Raw genomic sequence first — 21,105 nt, forward strand, 5'->3', positions numbered from 1 at the left:
TATTATATTACATTAGCATGATTGGGAAATAGAGTCAGAAAGAGGGAAAAAAGAACTATGTTCGAAAGGATGTCAAAGTTCAGAATAATTTTCTAAAGCACATATTAAATGTGTTACAGAAACTGGTTTGATAAGAATAATAACTAGAACAAACTTGTTTTAATATAAGATAAAATTACAGATAATTTAATGAGATCCATTTATATTATAACTAAATGAATGGATACAGACATTGAGAATTTAACTTTTACTTAATACTTGCTTATTATCTTAACAAATTTGAATTTAAAGTCAACCTTAAAAATGTATATGATGACTATAATAACCGGACGAGACATAACATGTCTTGACCTTATAGTATGTTTATATAACCCTAACGGTTTTCTTTAAATTACAATTAACCCTTTATAAGACACCCAGAAAAAATGGTACATACATATACCACCAGAATGAGGAACATCAGCCCTACGAGAAATTGTACACAAAAAATGTTTTCTTACGCGCAGTGAAAATTAGAGCATTAAATTATAGCGAGCGATCAGTGCGTCGATGCTTTTATGTTTACCTACCTGATCCTCTGGGTTGTCAACCTGTCGTGTTTGTTGTCTATTGCTCTATTTTCTTGACAGTTGCCGGTACCTAATTCTGAGGCACCACAATACCATGCGAGATATTTTTCGCAGTCTAACATGCCGACAATGCACACTGCTCGTACCCACATTTCGCAAGGTTTTATTTACAATATTAATTATTTTATTCCCTTATTTATTATACTATATGATAATAAAAAGGATAAAATACTGATTTAAGAGTCCACCTTACAAGGATAACCTGTTCAAAGGATAGTGGTCAAAATTAAATTTACAGCGTTTATTTTTAATTTTTGTATGCTAATATGCTTCAGCCAGTTTTTTTTTATTAGACCCAGTGTACAGATAAATAGTAATTTATTTTTCTCACAGACAGCATTTTGTGCTTCAAACCACGGAGGTTGCCAATATTATTAATGTGTATTTTTTAAATTTTTTTCAAGAAAAATACCGTACATTTAATAAATTTGAAGTACATACATGAAACAGTGTCTATCAGTGGTGTGTTTGAGAACGATACTGTCTTTCTTTGGACATATTGCTAGACGTGAGCCAGACAATCTAGAAAAGGCAATAATGTCTGGCCGAGTTGAAGGTAGGAGAAGCCGGGGTAGAATCCCATATAGATGGACTGACCAAATAAAGGTGGCTACGGGGCTAAAATTTGATGAGTCAGTACATCGGGCTGAGGACAGACTGGAGTGGAACAGACTAATTATAAGTGTTTATGGTGATCACGATCCTCAGCATTGAGGGACCGACTAGGAAGAAGAAGACATGAAACAATTCTTGAAGACTGGAGAAATCACAATCTACATTTTTTATTTTTTTACCACAACAGGCCAGGAGCACGGAGCACCCAGGCTCTAGATAAATTACATTTTCAATTTTTGTGAGTGAACACGGAAGCTTCAGTGTGTGAATCAAGCGTTCAGCCATTATACCACGAGGGTCGCTAAGTATTACAATAATTGATGAAATACGGCGTAAATCCACTTACTTTTTTTAGTCACAAGATATAATATATGCATCGATTAAAAAGGAAGGTTTTTAACATTCTTGTAAATGAGCATTTGGGAATAATTTGTTTAAAAATTAAACCTAACCTTTTTACTTAGAGAACACAAAGTTAGGTTATATTCTGATCCATCTAAACTGGCAGAATATTGCATAAGTGGGCAACACATTATAATATGTTTAATAAACACATAAGTAACCATGCGATTTAAAGGGCTTATCTGCTTTGAAATTAAGTAGGCAATATTTGTAAATAAACCAGTACACGAGTTAGGTAAAGATAAGCGTGAGTAATATACAAGGAAAGGAAATAAAAATATTGCAAACGCACGTGTACGTAGCATGTTAATGTTAGGTAATAAATTTAGAAACAAATAAAATGTATAAACACAATAATCGAGTACAGTAAGCATATCAATATAATGGTATTCGAAATGCACACATCAGCATGTGTATTATGAGAAATGTAAATACACAATAATTAATGCAGTTGTTCCAGCGCACGGAGGTGCTGGGTGTGAGACAATTTTATCTAAATGAAGCTCGACACACTTTCAGTCGAACAATAAGGAAAGATCTAAGCAAAATGTTCGTACCGATTTGAGTCAAAAACCCCATAATAATTTTTATATTATTTTAGTTGATTGTTTCATATAAATCAAAGGCTTGTCTTTGTTATTTCTATTTGTTGCGATGTATGTTATTTTTTAATATTGTTCTTGTTATCCATACAATATTATAAATGCAAAAGCGTGTTTGTTTGTGTTTCCTTCAGGTCTCAACGGAGCGACTGATTGCCCTATTTTTCTAAAATTGACTTGCTTTATCTATGGTTAGTTTGGTTCGCTTTTCGTTTTGGTTCTGTGGTAGGATTTTGAATTTGTAAACAGAAGAATGATGCTATGTCACCATAGACATATCATCGTATTTTTTTGATAGTTGGAAGACCAACCTAATTTCGATCCTGATAAAATATATCATTCCATCGGAATTTTTTTTGTTGATAAACGAAAACTCTTATTGATTAACGACACAACTAATTAATTACTAAAATAATTTCTCCCTATTACCATGTGAGCGAAGCCGCAGGTAAAAGCCAGTACTATAATATTATTGTTGTACTATATACTATTGATTTATTGGCTTATTCTCCTCCCCATCGGGGTGTTCGTCTCAACTCAACACAGGACTTTAGCCCCATGGAATTGGAACTTGTGTCTCAACACATGTAATTAAAACAATTATTTGTGAGATAATCAATTATTGAGAGGTAACGAATATATGTAGTGGGAGGGCATCTAAGAAATTCAGGTTCAGGCATCTGAGGTTCATACAGTAGACACTCTTTATAAAATAAATTCTATTATACAAATTTATAAAGAAGAAAAAATAAAATAATTTGAGATAAATAAGTCACTAAGATAACAACATAATATTAAAATTCCTAAATTCCACACAAGTCATGGTCAAAATAGCTTTGTCTTCAAAGGTGTAAAAAAAATTAATGATCCTCCCAATGAACTAAAAACTATTAAAAATAATATATCAATAAATAAATTTAAAGTAAATATAAAGAAAATTTTGAACACATGTAAAAACTACATTAAATTTTTATTAGTATGAATGTATTATTGTTTTATGTTTTTTTAAAACCTGTCTAGAAAGAAAAATGGTCTAACAAATCATGGAAAAATTCACATAATATGATACCATGCAGCATGCCATATTCATAATTTTTTTTTTGCTATTAAGGTGTTTTTAAACTGTAATGAAAAATATTATAATAATGTTTGTTCAGGCAAATCTTTTTGATTTAAATTGTATCTATTTTTATATTATTTTTACATCACATTTATCTATCTTTCCATCTTTATATTTGTGAACTACAATTTTTCTGTATCTCTCAGGTGCATATATGTAAAATAAAATAGCAGATGTAATAAACACAAGTGTCTGAATCAAGAAAAATTGATAAATATTAAATGTAAAAATCGATTAAAATGTCTAGTATTAATAATGGAAAAACATAATTTTAAAATACAAGCTAAGGATAGTAAGTACCTATCAGATGTTTTTTAAGCGTGATGAAACTTAAAATATAAATAAATTAAACGAATATTTGTTTGAATGAGTTCATTTTGATTGTGTTCGAAAGATGCACATTTATTTTTTTGAAAATGATATCTGAAAAATGTTTTAGAATTTAGTTATTAGAAGTTACGTATTATAGTGTCTTCTGTCAATTTTTGGCCCCTTTTTCCAACAAATCTGGCGGTTAAATACTTTTTGAGAATTTTTACCCGGAATAGCCATTGAGCCAAAAACATTTTAACGGGATTCTGGTTCTATTTCACACGCAGAACTGTATTCTTCATCCGTCCAGACACGGATATTTATAATAAAAATAAAAATTCTTTAATTATTAAATAAAAATGCCATTCCAAATGTGATAAAATTAATACCCATTGAAACTTTTCCTTAAAAACATACTTATTCTTTTTCTTATAACTGAAAATCAGATGATTCGAGTTTATCAATAAATCTGTTAAGTACACATAAGTAATTGAAAAAAGATATCGAAGTGACGAGTTGGTTTTTTAGTGGTGTTTTGTTAAGCAAACATAGAAAAAAAAAACGTAAATATTATTGTTTTTACAAATCAGTCGAGATTATTCTATCAAGGTAAAAAAGATAAAGAATCTTCCATTGGTGTAAAAAGTACAATATTTTTTGTGTATTGGAATAATTTTCAAGAAAAAATTAGCAGCCAAAAGAATAAAATATGACAAATTAATCAAATAATACTATGTAAAAATATATTTATAGAATGTGAGAAAGCAGAAGATAAGCATAAAATATCTTATTTTTATAAACCTACACACTCATTTAATATTTGTTATGTTTTGTTAAATGAAACAGATCTTTTTTTTAAAGCAAAGTTTACTGAGTTAAAATAATTATGTTTTTGTGTTTGTACTTAAATGATAAAAAATATTCTAAATCAATGATAAGAATGAATGATTAAAAAGGTTATCATAAATGTTTTAGGATTTTGAATTGAAATTTTAAATGAATTTTATAGAATAATAATTCTTATTTGAAGCCCTAATTAAATTTTTGGTTTTATTATAAGAGTAACATCTAAGAGATTGGGTATTATGATTTCATTGTACATGTCTTTTATGACGGATTTGTTAGTCACTGGTGGATCTTTCTTACCGGCATCGGAAGAGAAGTCTTCATATCTGTCGCTGTCGTCATCGGAGTCCTCATCCTGTGACAGGTCGTCAGGAGGCTGCGGGCTCAAGACTCCTCCAGTGGACAGGGAGGACGTGGAGCCAGCCTCGGCCAGGGAACCTGTGGAGAGGAGATGCTTCCTGGGCTCGCGACGGGCCCATATCTGGAAAGAAAAACAATAACCATGTATTATTATCATTTACGAGACATAATTCAATAATAATTTCACATTTTATGTATTTAAGATGTAATAAAGAATCTGTCATTTAAAATAATGCTACCAAAACCATACAAAATAAACAGATATATTAAATTTGAGTAGTTAGAACTGGGTTATGGTCCCATGGCTAATGTTCCCGACTCACGGATCAAAGGCTCAAACCCCGCTCTATCATAACTCAATACTAAGATGATTACAATTTTCTAATAGTGAGTTAGTAATAGCTTCATTATAAGATGTATTTTTGTTATTATATTTCTATGTAAATAATATGTGTATGGAAAAAAATAAATTACAACTCGTTGAATTTGGTCCTAAAATTGAAATGTTTGGGTAAATCAAAAGAATGCAAATGTTTATTTTTATGCAAAAAAAATACCTACAAAAAAAGTTCGGTTAGTAAAGTGATTAAAATTGAATAACAGAGAATCTGAAATTCCAAATAATAACAGTTAACTGTCGGCGACTGTTAAATTCTAGTATTCACACCCAGCCTGCGAACGGGCTGGGTGTGAAATATAGTTCCTTTTTCCAACTTTAGTTTAAAATTCAAAATATGTGTTTGATTGTTATAAACATTGAGTTAAGTCGCTGAAGTGGAAGTGTGGACATGCTATAAACAAAGAGTGAGAAGAAAGATTATTCATTTAAAGCATTGTTTTATACACGTTATTATATTCAATGCTTCGTTCTAACCAAAATATATTTAAACACCACAAACTCTCGTGATTTTATAACTGTGCTTTTGTTAAAAAATGTGTTTATTTGTGAAGATCAAGTGACGAAATTCATTATATTTATTATAAAACAATTTCCGTATGATATAGAGCTACCTATTTATGTTCATTTAAAAATACAAACGACACTTCCTGTACCACGTAAAATTACTTAAATCTCAAAAGTAATACACAAGTTTATCTGAAATCTTAATCAAAGTAAAATAATAATTATCAGAAATTTTGAGCGGGAAACATGCGTCAAATAATAATAAACAAAATTGACAAGATGCGGATAGATCCCTTTGTACCTACACTACGCACACAGATGGGCATTTACTATCATCTCCCAGGGAACAACCAAATGTGAACCAAACTTTTTTACAGTTATGTACTAGGAAAAGGACAATAGACCCTGTAAACTGTATAAGTAAAACAGAGACCCTTCGAATTCGAGTATCGTCTATTATCTTAATAATAAGTTAAGGAATGCTATCTTTGTTTAGTTTTTTATCGTTTACTTTTTGTGCTGATACATGTTTACTTAATTGCCATACTTACTAGTTCTTTGCTCGATGTATTATTTTTGTGTTTTTTTTTTTATTGTAAACTTTTAAAAATCATTCTTATGTTGCTGAAATTCCACTCGTCGATGCGTTTTGTAGCTGCAAGACTTTTTGTAATGTTAGCTATCATATTATGTAAATGTTATCAACTATCAAATATCTAAATTTAGCAAATGGGGTCTAGAATTTCAACCGTCCATGTACTCAGTTGCTGCAAGATTTGTTGTAATCTAACTTCTATTTTTACAAATTTGTTTTTTATTTTGTTTTTAAAAATATCACTTAATCTCTAAACTTCATTGTTAAATAAAAAAAATGTAAATAGGAGCTAGATTTCTTACTATCCGTGCGCTCTGTAGCTGCAAGACATGCTATAATCTAGCTCCTATATATCATAATTGGAGACAAGGAACTAGAATGCCAGTCTTACGTCGCTGGGCAAATCTTTTAAAATTTGGTTGAAATTTTAAAAAATCACATAATTTATTTTATCAAACATAGTATAACTGTTACATTAGCTGTAGTTTATATCAATATTTGGTCATAATACTTAACACCGCTGACGCCCCCAAACAAAAAAATAACAGCTCTTCTTATGTCACGGTACCGGAATCCATTAACACCAAAACAATTTATTAAATCACCAAAACAAGGTAAGTACGCATAACTAAAATGTATCTGAACATTCAATCAAAAGTTTGCTTTTGAATAAATTAATATAAACATACGAGTAGTATCAGCTGCCGATTTAGAAAAATTGTGACAAATATTTGACTGCAAACAATACTACAACATCTGATGTAGTACATATGTATGTATCTGGAATGTTTTGTAAAAAGTGAATTGACAAATTAATTGTTTTTAGGTTTTTCCATAGTAATTCGAAATGATTTATTAAAATATTACAATGCATTGATTTAATTTAACAGATAAAATAATAACTTTTAGTATTAAAGCGGAATCCCCACGAGGACAATAAAATAGACAGGACAATACTGTTTTGTCTCAGTTGGGTAAATAGCCTCGACCGTGCAGGACAGGACAGAGGGATAATACAACAATTTGACTATAGTTCAAATGCGGAACTGGATACACGACGACGCGCGTGGTGGTGGAGTTAAGCCATTGTCCTGCGGAGACAGCCTGCCCATCCTATATCTAGGACAATGGGTCCGAAGCTGGGACAACACAGTATTGCCCTATCCTCATGTCAAAGAGTGATAGAACTCGCATGTTAAAGTTCCCATATCAATAAAAAACATAAATATAATAATTTTTTTAAAAAATTGAAGATAATTTTTTTTATATAATATGAATGTCCAAAACAAAGGCATAACCAGTTTATCACATTTACTAAATATTTAATTTTTACATACATATTTGAATTATTACAATAATTAACCGAAATATTTAAACTTCGAGGCCATTTTCAGCAAGTCATAAAATAACCGCAATAAAAAATGAGAATAGTGTTGCGGTAGAGCAGGGTTCAAACCTCGGACCTCCGATCCGAAGTCCACAACATTACTCATATTGCGCCAGTGTAGTGTCTTATACATGTCATTGGGTGCTACTTAAGGAAAATGGTGGAAATATAGCGACCTTGTAAGATCGACAATGTCTTCTTCCCTTAATGTAATGTTTCATAATAAATATTGTAATCTTGACATATGTAATAACTGCGAAAACATGAAGTCTGAAAGGTGCATAAAATACCTGGGAGTAATCATTGACTGTCAACTTAAATGGACTAATCATCTTGAAGTTATTGTTAATAAACTAAGATATTTAACCTATGTGTTCAAAAGACTAAGTATTTACGCCCAGCTAAATACGATTAAAATGGTATATTATGCACTTGTACAGTCATCGCTTTCCTATGGAATAATTGGATGGGGGGGAACTTACAACAATCAAAAGTGTGTTAGAAATACCACATTGTAAAACGAGGCTCGCACAGAGACATGCATATTTTATAGGCCCAAAAATTTTCAATTCTTTTTTTACTGATAATATTTCATTGATTCCAAACTTTCAAAATTTTCCTTCTTTTAAAAAACATGCACTATCCTGGATTCAAACTAAAGATATGAACTCTCTTTTTCGATGATTTATTTTGTTGCCCTTTAATAATAAGGAATATTTTTGTGTTTTTTGTAAATATTTTTTATTTCCTTTTTTAATTACTATAAAAAATAGAAAAAAACCATATTATCTTTTAGAGAATATTTTATTTTTTCTTTCTTATGTTATACAAAAATATTAAAACTGTCCATTGTTTATTATAGGAGCAAAAATTCATTAACATTTTCTTGTATACCCACGAACAGGCCATGCCTTTGTGGGATTTTTTTGTTTACTATTTTTCTATTTATATGTATTTCGTTGATATGTAATTATGCTTTATTTTTTTAATACTCTGTTTTATTATTATGTTTATTGTAAGAAAACAAAAAAATTAAAAAAAAAAAATGTCCAAATGTTTGTCGACAAGCTGGATTTCCTCCACTCTTATTCTTAAAGGAGGGGGTCAGTGCTATGCAAGCTCCTGATGTCACTGCTACTCGTGAAGATATATCGGGGTGACGGGTCCCCGTGAAAGCTGTGTGGAAGGCGAGAGTTTACATTTTGCTAAATCTCCCCTTCCAAGCCCAGATCCGTAAAGTATCAGGCTAGTAGATAGGGGGAGAGTTCTCTGATTTCCTCCAAAGAGTTATTAAGATCTAAATTTATTGCAAGAGAGGGAAAACATTTAGACAATGTCAAAACATTGCTGATTGAACTAACTGGTATAAGAGGAAGTGTAAAAATTGAAAGTGTTATCAGGCGTTGCCGAATAGGTAAAATTATTCAGCCAGATGAATCTCGCCCACATCAACAAAGGTTTTATCTCTTTTACTTCTTTAAAGTCGACAAGTGGAAGAGTTGAGGAAATGCGGGTGTTAAAAATAGGCATATAAGTGAATGTCACACAGTGCGTAAAGTGGCCACAATAACCACCCAAATGTTTTCCTTCCACTGCAAGAAATTTATACCTTATAAGATGTTTATGAATTTATAAAACAGTAAATTTGTATTACGTAAACAAAAAAGGTTTTCAAGAACTACAAAAATTATTTGTTATAACAGGTGGATTCGAATTTAATTGAAACAAAAAAAGTATTTACACTTCGTCACATATTACGCAAACAAACTAAATTTCATAACCGCTTTAATGGCAAAATATTGTAATTGTTGCATAGTAGTAAAGTGTGAAGTGCAAAGTGTCCACCGCAGTACATTTTTATTAGCAAACAATCTACTTAAATATTGATTTTATTAATGCTGTGACAAAAATATTATGTTGTTGCTATGGATTATTTTTTAAGGCTTAGGAATAAATACATTAGCTACTACATGTTTATAATTATTCTTCATAAAGGTTTAATTCTCTTCTTTTATTTTCTTGTTAGTTAAAAAACGTTATTTACTTATACAGTTTACATACATAAGGGTGGGCATATTGCCTAAAGGCAATTTCTTCCTACCTAGCCAAACCATTCAATTTGAGAAAACCAGCGGTATATGAACATATTGTAGGTATATTATAAAAGTTTCATTATAAAACAAAGCATTGATGTATTTATACTTATTTAATTTTTTTAAATTATTTTATTTTATTATTTAGCATTGGGTTGTGGTACCGTGGCTAGTTTTGTGGACTCACAGGCCAGAGGTCCGAGGTTTAAACCGCACTCTACCCCAACTTGATTTCCATTTTCTAATAGTGAGTTATTTACAACTCGTTGAAAATGGCCACTAGAATTGAAATATTTGGGTAAATTATACCAACGCTAATATTTCTTTAAAAAAAAAATATATTTATAAGTATACATTTTTTTAGAAATTGACTAAATATCTACACTTTAATATGAATTATATACTATTTTAGATAAACATTGTGAAATAACAAAGTTTATATAGGAGAGAAAGGTATATAAAAATACATGCCCAGAATGAGATTGGATTTTTTTTACTGACAATAATTCTTGATCCAATTCTTTTTTTACACAAGTTACTCTTGGGTGCTTTTAATATTTAAAAAAAAATCCCGTGTCTTTGATATAACTAATTTTTAAGTATCTGTTGACTTCGCTGCTTTTATTAAGTTTAGTATAAAAAAAATATGTTCGAGATACTTACAGTAAAACAATTTATATTCTTAAAAAATGATTAAAAGTTATTTCTAAAACAGATCATTGACATTAGTACCTATATTTTCATAGTGCATAAAGATCATTATTCGATAAAATGAGGTTGATAACTTGTTTATTCATATATAACACAAATATTTAAACAGGTAACTGACCTGCAAAGATAATAATTTAAATCTTCTTCAAGATACGAGTCAAGAAAAGTTTTCGAAATAAGTACTAAAAAACATACACATTGTTGGATGAAGGGGCTCCAGCTAAACGATGCCAAAAATGAAAGATCAACCAAAAGAAGCTTATGGTAGCGGTATGGTGTTCATAAAATCTGACTCAACTGTAACTGCAGACGTATATTGTCCAGAATTGCTGACAGTGATGGAGAAGCTCCCTTCGGATATTTTTATCTGTTATGCTATCCATAGTGTTGAAGTGCTTTATCTGTTAAGTTTTTTATTGTTTACTTTTTAGCACGAACACTTTACAAATTTACTATTATGCTCAATGTTTGTTTTTGTAAATTTATTGATAATTTTAAGTTGCCAGAATTTCACTCGTCCATGCACTTTGTAGCTGCAAGATGATTAGTAATCTAGCTTCAATAGGTAAATGTTATCAACTATGAAATATTCAAATTTAGTAAATAAGGTTTAGAATTTCAACCGTCCATGCGCTCAGTAGCTGCAAGACTTGTTGTTATCTAACATCTATTTTTGTAAATTTGTTTTTTATTTCATTTTTAAAAATATCACTAAAACTCTAAACTCCATTGTCAAATAAAAAAATAGAAATGTAAATAGGGGCTAGATTTCTTATTGTCCATGCGCTCTGTAGCTGCAAGACGTGTAATCTAGCTCCTATATATCATAACTGGAGACGAGAAACAAGAATCCTAACCGTCCATGCGCTCTGTAGCTGCAAGACGTGCTGGGATATTTATTTATTGTACAGCGCCCTTGAGGTGATTTTCACAAAAACGGCGCTATATAAATTATCCAAATATAAATAAATAAATAAGCTCGCAGTAAAACAACAGAACTGGTCAATCGCTCATTGCTACTGCCGCTCACAACGCCTAACTGATTACTTCACGGCAGACGGTGTTTAAGGTGCAAGAGCTAAAGATGGAAACTACATAACCCAACATACTTGCTGGACCTTACTCCGACTGATTATCATTTCATTCAAAATTTAGAAGACTTTTTATAAAGGAAAAAAAATTACTCCGAAGAGTCGGTGAAAATGGCTTCATAGCATTGGTTGACTCTCGCCCACAGGGCGCCCTAAGGCATCAATCAACTACTATTAAAACGGCAAAACTGTATAGATGATATCGGACAATATTTTGATTAATTCAATACATAATTTTCGTAAAAAAAAATTGTTTAATTTTTCTATAAAAAATGGCAATTACACAGGTATGCACATTTTTTAAATATTTTTTATATCTATCCGTAAAATGAATATTTAGGGTTGCCATAGAAAGATGTGGTACTTACTGGATAACTGGGGTCGAAATGGAGATGCTATCTTACACAAACATTTAAAAAAGTACCTTATAATCTTTTACAGAATATTTTCTTTTCTCTTTCTTTTATAACATAAAAATATTATCCCTGTCTATTTATTATAGGAGCAAAAATTCAAAAACATTTCTTGTATACCCACAAACAGGCCATGCCTTTGTGGGATTTTTTCGTTAACTATTTTTACTGTTAATATGTATTTCATTGCTATGTAATTATCCTTTATTTTTTGTATACTCTGTTTTACCTCTTATGTATATTGTAAAAAATAAATATTTATATATATGCTGGATAAGAAGTTAGGCAACATAATGATTGAAGTTTGCATGGTAGGTTAAAAACAATAATTGGTACTTATTTGAGACTGTTAATTTCTCAAGTATCAGTGATTTTTGTTTCATGGAAGTGTATTCTTGCATTTATTCTATTTTCAATAGCAAAAACATTTTTCACGTTATGGGGTGATATGACATTTTACACCGTTTTGTTTATATAAATTTGTTTCAACCCCTTTATTTTGAGTTGTACGTCGGCCGATTTCGAGGTTACTACCTCATTGCCAGGACATATACTAACTTAAAATTACAAAATTTTAATCAAGAAACGTGCATATAAATTGTACATGAAAATAAAAGTGGTCTTTGTAAAATAATCTTGAAAAAATAAGCAAAGCTATGAACCAAAAAACATTCCTATTCTTCTTAGTCCTATGCTCTTGGCAGAGCAGTCGTGGTCACCTTGGCAAAAGGATCCGCTTCCATCTTCAGGACTTCTGGAGGCCTACTGAAGAGACAGACCAGTCGTTTCTGTCACCAATTCTGTCATCTTGTAGGACATCTTCTGCGAGATCGAGTTCCCTCCACTCGGCATATTCCCATTATGATTAATATTATCTTCTTTCTCTCTCTCATTCGTTCTGCTTTTCTCTAAATATTTTGTAATACGATTAGTGAGCGCGCAATTATAAGTCCTGACAATGAAGACCCGGAAACCGGTCGACATATAATTTGAAAATAAAGTGGTTTATACAAATTTATAAATAAAAAAAGTATAGGTAGTTATAAAAGTATAGTGTTACAATTTGAAAATACTAAGTAACGAAAATGTAATAAAACAGACAAAGGCGAATATTAATTCTGGAAGAGAGCCAAAAATGTGATTCAGTAAAGTAATGAAAGTAGGAAAATACAAGTAGTCACAGAAATTTAGAGAAATTTGCTGTTCCACATAAATTATTTGAAGGATGAATGTAAATTGTAAATGCATAAGTACAGTCATGCCTTTGAAATAAGAACTTTATGTAATTTCATAATGAGGAAGTTCAGGGCTACGGGAAATTGGATACAAAAAAATGTTTTCTTACGTGCGATAAAAATTAGAGCATTTAATTATACAGCAAAATTCCTTGAAAATTTATGAAAATAAATTTAAGACAATGAACTAATTTGAATGACGTCACTAGTCCTTCTCAATCAACCAATGATGGTGTGGTAGATTTCTGGTTTACGGGAACCCAATTCACCAATCAATAGAACTCACCGAATAGAACTTGTGATGTCACACGCGGAGTAATTTCAAAATGAAAAATCTTTAAAAATCATAGAGCTGATTACACAAAAATAAATAATTTTTTTTTTGGCTTAATTTGATAGTCAATTAACAAATAAAAAAAACCACTGAACTTCCTCATTAGAATTTCAAGAAATGGACTAATATTATATTTCAGGGTTCGAAGGATAGATATATATATCACTGATTTAGGTATATCACAATATTTCTAAATCGTCATAATTGTAGATCGACGTATGTGATTTTCTTCAACTTTACATGAGCTTTTTATTTTTTTGTCACTGTTTACAATAAACTCTTGCGGGCCTGTATATTGACAAGGGAGACAAATTAGAAATACAAGAGTTTCCAAAATATATTCTAATATATCGGCATCAGTTGCAGCCACAGTAAAAAATATTAAATGTTTCCTCAAAATCAGACTAGACTAAGATAAAAAAAAGTAGACGTAGTCAACCTTTGTGATGAATCAATTCTAGATCTAATCTGCCTAGATATAAATATAAAATAAGAGACAATACAAGGAATATCTAATAATCAAAAATTAAGATAAGAGATAAGATGAGAGATAAGAGGAATACATTATAACCTAATAATGTATATTTTTATCTATGAAATACTATAATAAATAAATTTTTAAAAAACAAATAACGGAGCGGAAGATGAAATATAACATGCAGTCGTAGCGTGGGATAAGTTCGACCCCCTAGAGTCAGAGAAATGTATCTCGATTTTGTCTACATTTTTTTAAACAGATGACATTTTTTTAATCGAATGACGCGTTAGTTTTTTAAAAAATCAATTTTATGGTAAGTGTTTAGTCTCTTCTGTAAGGTAAGCAAAATCATGTTACGTTTCCCTGACTCTAAGGGGTAGAGTTTGAGGAAATTAAAAATGATCACAAAGCAAGAAATAAGCCGATAAAGGTGATTTTATTTTCAATTACGGCTAATTTAATAGGTAAATTCATTGAAGAACACCAAAAAGTAGACGAGGCTATTGATACGGCAAATTGGTTGTAAACATGTTGTATATTGTACTTATATTGTCGGAATCGTAGAACAATGACAATGTGTGAAAAATGGGACATTGACTTTCATTAATATTTGATATTGAAAAAGTTTTATCATTCCAGGTTGAAAAATATATACATATAAAACTTACCTAAGTATCAAATGGTATACTTTTGCACTTATCAAGTTGTGACAGTGTCCAAAAAAATTTCAAACCACTCACGTAAAGTTGAAGAAAATCACATGTGTCGTTGTTCTACGATCCCTATGATTTAACTTAGTGCAATATTAATGACATACTTGTGTATAAACAGCGCCTGTCGGCCTCATGGTGTGATGGTCAGTGCGTTTGTCTACCATGCAAGAGGTATCTGGTTCGATTCCCGACATGTTTGATATGACTTATTTATTTAAAAGGGTGTTAGAATATTTCATAGTCCCTGGACTGGTACCTGAAGCGTAAAACTGATCATCTTACCTTCATGTAACAAAAATGATCAAGGTACGCGGCGAATGGTGTAGCAATGCAGTGCCCTATGCACCATTAGGTGCGAGAAGGGAATGTTGTTGTGTATAAACATAACTGCCACATGCAAAAATATGTGAATGAAAAAAACAAAAAAGTGGATAAGTAGGTGAGAAAATCCAATAGTTAGGGTGAATAAAGCCATAAAAAAAAAGAAAGAAGAAGAAAGAATGACAAACAGGAAAATAATTAAATGTATACTGAGAACATACAAGGAAATATTTGTTAGCAAAAAGTGGAATACCTTGAATGAAACATTTTATAATATGTAGGTACTTACTTACATAATATTAAATAACTCATTTGAATAGTTTAATACATATTTATTACAACAGAGATGGAGAAAAATTTTAAGAAAGGAATATAGAATCTCTGTTTTTTAATATTTATTAATTACGCAGTACGTATTCATTACTGGGGACTTGAATAAGTTCCCGCAGTTTTGTCTAGAAAATCAATGCTTTATTCAAAAAAATTAGTAGAGAACATGTCATTAAACGTATTGTCCACTACTTTCTCCCACCTTTCTGGCAGTATACGAATACCATCTCGAAAGAACGACTCATCTTTTGAGGTTATCGACCAACCGAGCCATTTTTGGCACCTTCAGTAGAATGGAAGTGCTGTTCAGCCAGGCCACAAGTCATCAATCGCAACAAATGGTCATCGGAAGGAGCAATGTCCGAAATACGGCGGGTGGAGTAAGACTTCCCATTTGATCGTTTCCAAGAATGTTTTGACTGGCCTTGCAACATTTGACAGAGCATTGTCATGCTGCAAAATGACATAGTTTACGGCTGTTTTACATTCAATACTCGGCTCAAAGGCATAAATTATAGTCGAAAGCGATATCCCGTGATGGTTTCGTTGGGTTTGGGGAGCTCATAATACACTACACCCGGCTGATCACGGTGCAGAGCAAAGATGATGACGATGATGTTGGGTGATGTTCCAACAGAGCATGGTCACCGTGAGTCTCCACAAGAATTCTATGTGCTTCAGCTGCAATTTTTTTTTGTAAAAATGAACGCAGTAAAATTCCCCTCAATTAATTATTTTTTGCCACGAAATTTGACATGTTTAACATTATGGAAAAATACGCGGTTTACACTTCGGCAGAATAATTCATACTGTTATTTCAAGCCTAATAGTGAGCTTCCCTATGAAGTTGGTTGTAGTATTGCCCGATGTAAACAGGCAAAGATAACATCATCTGTCGGGAAAAAGCGAAAACTTATTCAAGTCCCTATTACATAAAAGAGTAATATATCCCCAACTTCATGAGACTTATTATAAGTAGTTAAAATAGCCCTGTGTTGAGTTGTGGCACAATACAACCAAAATTGGAAGAACATTTAATAATACAAAAAACAAGTGTACTTTCAATACGGAAACTGGAGATTCTTTGTACGAAAATGTTTCACACAAATACTTAAAGCTGTTCTACAATATGGATTAGAAAACTGATCAAATTATTTTTCTTCTTCTTTGTCAGATCTGCTCCTAAATGGAGCAAGTGTCTAAACGCCTCCAGAAGACCCTATCACTAGCCACCACTCTCGCCTCCTTCCACGTAAATCCCGCTTCCCTTAGTTTCGCCGAATAAAGCCGAAAGATCGTCATAGATCAGATTTTTACTCAGAATATATTATTGGAAATTTTGTATGAATACTTATGTAAAATTTTAGAACACATCCTAATGTTGATTCTATTTTTCACCCAGTTTCTGCGCGTAATACGATACAAATACGATGCAAAAATTGGAAAAAATTATGGCATTTTATTATTAAGACGATGGAAGCTAATAAGAATCCATCCATTTTCTGATTCAATATTTTTTTATTCAGAATCTGCCCGCGCATATGCCTAATATAATGTGTGTTTACTGAGTATTTATTACGCATGACAGACAAGATTTTGAGTCAGAAAATGAACCGTAGTACAAATCTGCTCAGATTTATGACCAGTTTCTTGTTTAGTTTTCTGATATATCTAATATAGCCTTTACTTATTACTGATAAGGAGTCTATGAGAGATGATAAACAGGTCAAAAGGGACCTCAAATAATGTAATGACTAATGACCTCAGCGTCTGGGATTACTATGGCTTTTCTTACACAGTATCAACTCTTGTGTTGGATCAATAAAATACTTAAAACTTGTTATTTTTTATAAGGATAAATACTTGAATTTTACCAACAGTTAAGTACTTAGTTTTATTTATATATAATACGGTAAATTTAACTTTTGGGGTTTATTGCTACTTGGCAATTTCTTCTAACTAACCAAAATAACACTTATTTATAAAGAAAAAGAAAAACGGGAAGGGGGTTGAAGGGAGAGCAGAGCAGAGTAAATAAACAACAGGAAAGGGAGGGGAAAGGGACGGAGGATGAGATGACTGAACAATGGCTACTTAAGTTTTCATTCTCCTTTTTTTCTGTCTCCTAAACTCCTTTCCTGATGACAAAATGTTATAGAAGTATTGTAAGTAATACTAATTGCAATAAGCCAGCCAATATACATAAATATATATTGACCGAGAAGTCTGAAAAACTTAAATGAGTTTTTGTCTAGGAAAATGAAAGTAACTGTTAAACATGAGTTATGATAAATTATTTACATAAATAATTTATGTTGTGCTTATCATAGTACATGAGATAGAATATACTCGACGAGCACAATAATTTAATTAATTAATTAAAAATAACATATACACTACAAACTAAAATTCAAGACGTACATATTATAAAGACAAAAAATACATAAAGAGGCTCTTGTCAAAGTAGTAGGAGAATCCTGCTCCGGAAAACCCCTTCGGATACATAGAACAGATCAATATCCAAAGCGATAGCTAGCCCTTCCAACAGGCATAAGAATCGGCAGGTTGGTTCTGTATATCAGAATATCAACGCTCCTCATAATCCCAGAATTATCGACCATACTGCGCAACAATCGATAAAAATCTGTAGTCAAATACACATTTCTTATAGTCTCTAAACTGTTGTAGCCAAGCATACCCTGGAGAAACTCGGCCGAGTAGAGCCAAGGATAATACCCGCACTTTCTCATGTAGAGATATCTCAGAAACTTCTTTTGGATTTTCTGTATCATAAGAGAGTATACTCATAATAACTCATGCGGCCTAGGGTGGGTATCATGGATCTCCCAGGAGCATATTCTTTTCAAAAACTTTTTTATTATCACTATATTGATTATGAAGGAACTTCTCTCGCAGAAAAAGTCCTATAAGATGGACAGACTAGGTGACGGAAGCGACTGGCGTCTCTCTTCAGGAGGCCTCTAGAAGCGCTGAGGACTGAAGCGGATGGAGGCGGATTGTAACAACGCGTTTCCTTCCTGCCAACAGAACCATGGTTGCTCTGCCAAGAGCAAACGACTAAGTAAAATACCACCTGATACTTGTCATGGGGTAACAAGAAGATTAAAATTTATTTTCACTCTCCACAATCTCTTTTACCCAAACTATTTATCTCAATTGATATCTTCGCTCTATCATATCTAACTAAAACTAGGTAACTTAAAAACCAGTATTTTTGAGTTAACCACTAAAAATACATTTTTGCATCCTCCTCTATGAATGCGTAATATTATTTAAATGCATCGCGACTTGTCTATTTTCAGCATTCACGGAGGAAGATACAAATATGTTTCAGTGATTAACTGATGATTTTGAAGTTATTAAGTTGTATAAATTACACGGTGATATTATCTTCACTCGATTTGCTATTTCAGGATTTTTAACAGAGAGTAGATGCAGACAAAGTAATATCACAATTTTAGAATTATGACTTCATTACCAGTTTTATGCCATTTCTGGGTAATTTACAAGTTGACATTTGAGATGAGTAGAAAAACTTATTAACTAAAAATTGTATTGTTTATTTTCTACAAAGGAATCTATTAAAATTAATGTTAATATTTTATCTATCAAGGCAATACAATAATGTCTTTTGAGTCATTATTATTGCATAGTGTTGCGCAATCCACCTTTTTTATTTTCCTTTATTTATTTATGGGGTCAAAGTATTAAAAGTCAGAGTATTTATCAACAAATACTCAGTTGAATGTAATAATAATACATCTGCAAGGAAAACTAAATGAGATTTGAAATAAACCAAAGAAAGTTAATTTAATGAAAATAGCAAATTAAATAAGAATGGTACAAAAATAATTTTAGCATATATTTTTTAATCATGCCCCAACAAAAGGCAACCGGTCAGCACCATGTGAAGTGACTTTCCACTTAAAAATAACTTGAGGGTACCAGACATAAGAAAATAATTTAAAAAATAATAGTAGAAATCTGGATTCAAAGATCATTATTAATTTATTCATGGAAGGGTACCTGTTCAAGACTGAGGTGGGTGGGGGCGGAGGAGGAGAGGCGGGCGGCGGCGAGGCTGCGGTGCTGCGGGGGCAGGGTGGACGGGGGCAAGGGGGGGCCGCTCAGTAGCTCCTGCAGCCCCGGGCAGGGCGAGCCGTGCAGGCTGCTGTGCACGCTGCTGCTGCGCCCACTGCCCGGAGACAGCGCCCCCTCGCCCCGGGAGCTGTAGCTGTACCCCACGGGGGAAGGCTGCGGGGTCACGCTCGGCTGCATCTCCAGTGCGGGCGTGGAGCTCTTCAGGGCCTGGAGCATCGACCCGCCGAGCTGCAGGCAGTAACTGTTTTCCTCCGGCAGCAGCAAATCATCGAAGTTCAAATCCTCCAGCAGCGTGTTATCGTTAGCGTTCAGCTCCGCCAACGTCGGCCCTTGAATCAAATCCGCTTTATCCACTTGGAAAATATCGTCGTCGTCCATCTTGAAAGACTCGCACCTAGAATTAGAATCTATGTCCAAGTTGAACTTGTATAAAGGGTGCGAGATGGTCTGATAGATGGACGACATTCCTTCCTGGCCGCACAGCTCGAACTCCAGGTTGAAATCCCGCAAGTCACACAGTTCCGTGGGCCTCCTTCCTGGAATAGGTACGGAAGCCGTGAACGAGTTTCCGTCCAACGATTCCTGTTTCACTTCCACTCCGGAATCCGAGAAGTACTCGCTACCGTATGTAGAGTCCGCCATTTCTATATAAATACAAACAAACTCATAACAATAACAAAGTGGCAAAACAACAACGACCTTGAACGGGGTTTTTTCTTCTGACGCGAGGTAATATCACATTTTCGGGTTCCGGATACACTTTTAGCACTCCACAAAGGAAATGTATCGGTCGAAGCGCTCGATGGAACGCTCGCGAGATGTAAATGCACTCGCGTGAAGCAATAACAACGAAATGTTACACCAGATCAAAACATAAACAATGGTGACAATCTCACGTGTGATTTTAACTGCAAACTTCTTATTCGTTTAATTACGAGACCTATCGATCGTCACTACACGTTCCGCTATGACGTAAACGTTGAATTGTGTGTTGGGTGTTTAGAATAATAATAATATATGACATATCGGAACCTCCATATTCGCGGAGTGTAAACACAAGACAAAAACAATCAGTACCTATGGCGAAAAATTCACGATCGTGACTTTCAATATTAAATTTGCGAGAGTATAAACACTGACAGACAATCAAATACAATGACAAATACGGATAGCGTAATCGAGAGGTAACATGTCAACGACTAATATTCGATATTTTTATCAATCTGGAGAAAAATCTTGACGCGAAACCACAGAACACTGACTATCGAAACTGTCCGAAGTAAACGTAAACACTGAGATCTGCTGGGAGTGCTGGGAACACTGGCACTGGGGTGACAGTCCCTATTGCGAAGTGTTTTACCCCCCTTGTGTTGGTAGTCATGGAGTTTTACCCCCCTTGTGTTGGTAGTAATGGAATTGGTAGTATCGCATCGCTATTTCGAGTAAGCGCTACGCACTTGCTACGTACGAGCGCTGATGTCGCATCATGACG

The 21,105-nt window shown here is 32.8% G+C and overlaps 1 protein-coding gene across 1 annotated transcript in view; it reads right to left on the reverse strand.

Annotated features, from left to right (window-relative positions):
- The window catches only part of REPTOR (repressed by TOR), a 36,587-nt gene that overhangs the window by 10,296 nt on the left and 5,186 nt on the right, over positions 1-21,105 (reverse strand). The window contains exons 2-3 of the mRNA XM_088234762.1: positions 19,539-20,933; positions 4,827-5,007 (exon numbers count right to left, since the gene is read on the reverse strand). Of these exons, the coding sequence (XP_088090888.1) occupies positions 4,827-5,007; positions 19,539-20,255 (898 nt within the window). The 5' untranslated portion in view covers positions 20,256-20,933. The remainder of the gene's footprint in view (positions 1-4,826; positions 5,008-19,538; positions 20,934-21,105) is intronic.

The sequence above is a fragment of the Micrasema longulum genome, unplaced genomic scaffold, assembly GCF_059751315.1.
Source record: "Micrasema longulum isolate JH-2025_06_02 unplaced genomic scaffold, ASM5975131v1 h1tg001280l, whole genome shotgun sequence".
Lineage (NCBI taxonomy): Eukaryota > Metazoa > Arthropoda > Insecta > Trichoptera > Brachycentridae > Micrasema > Micrasema longulum.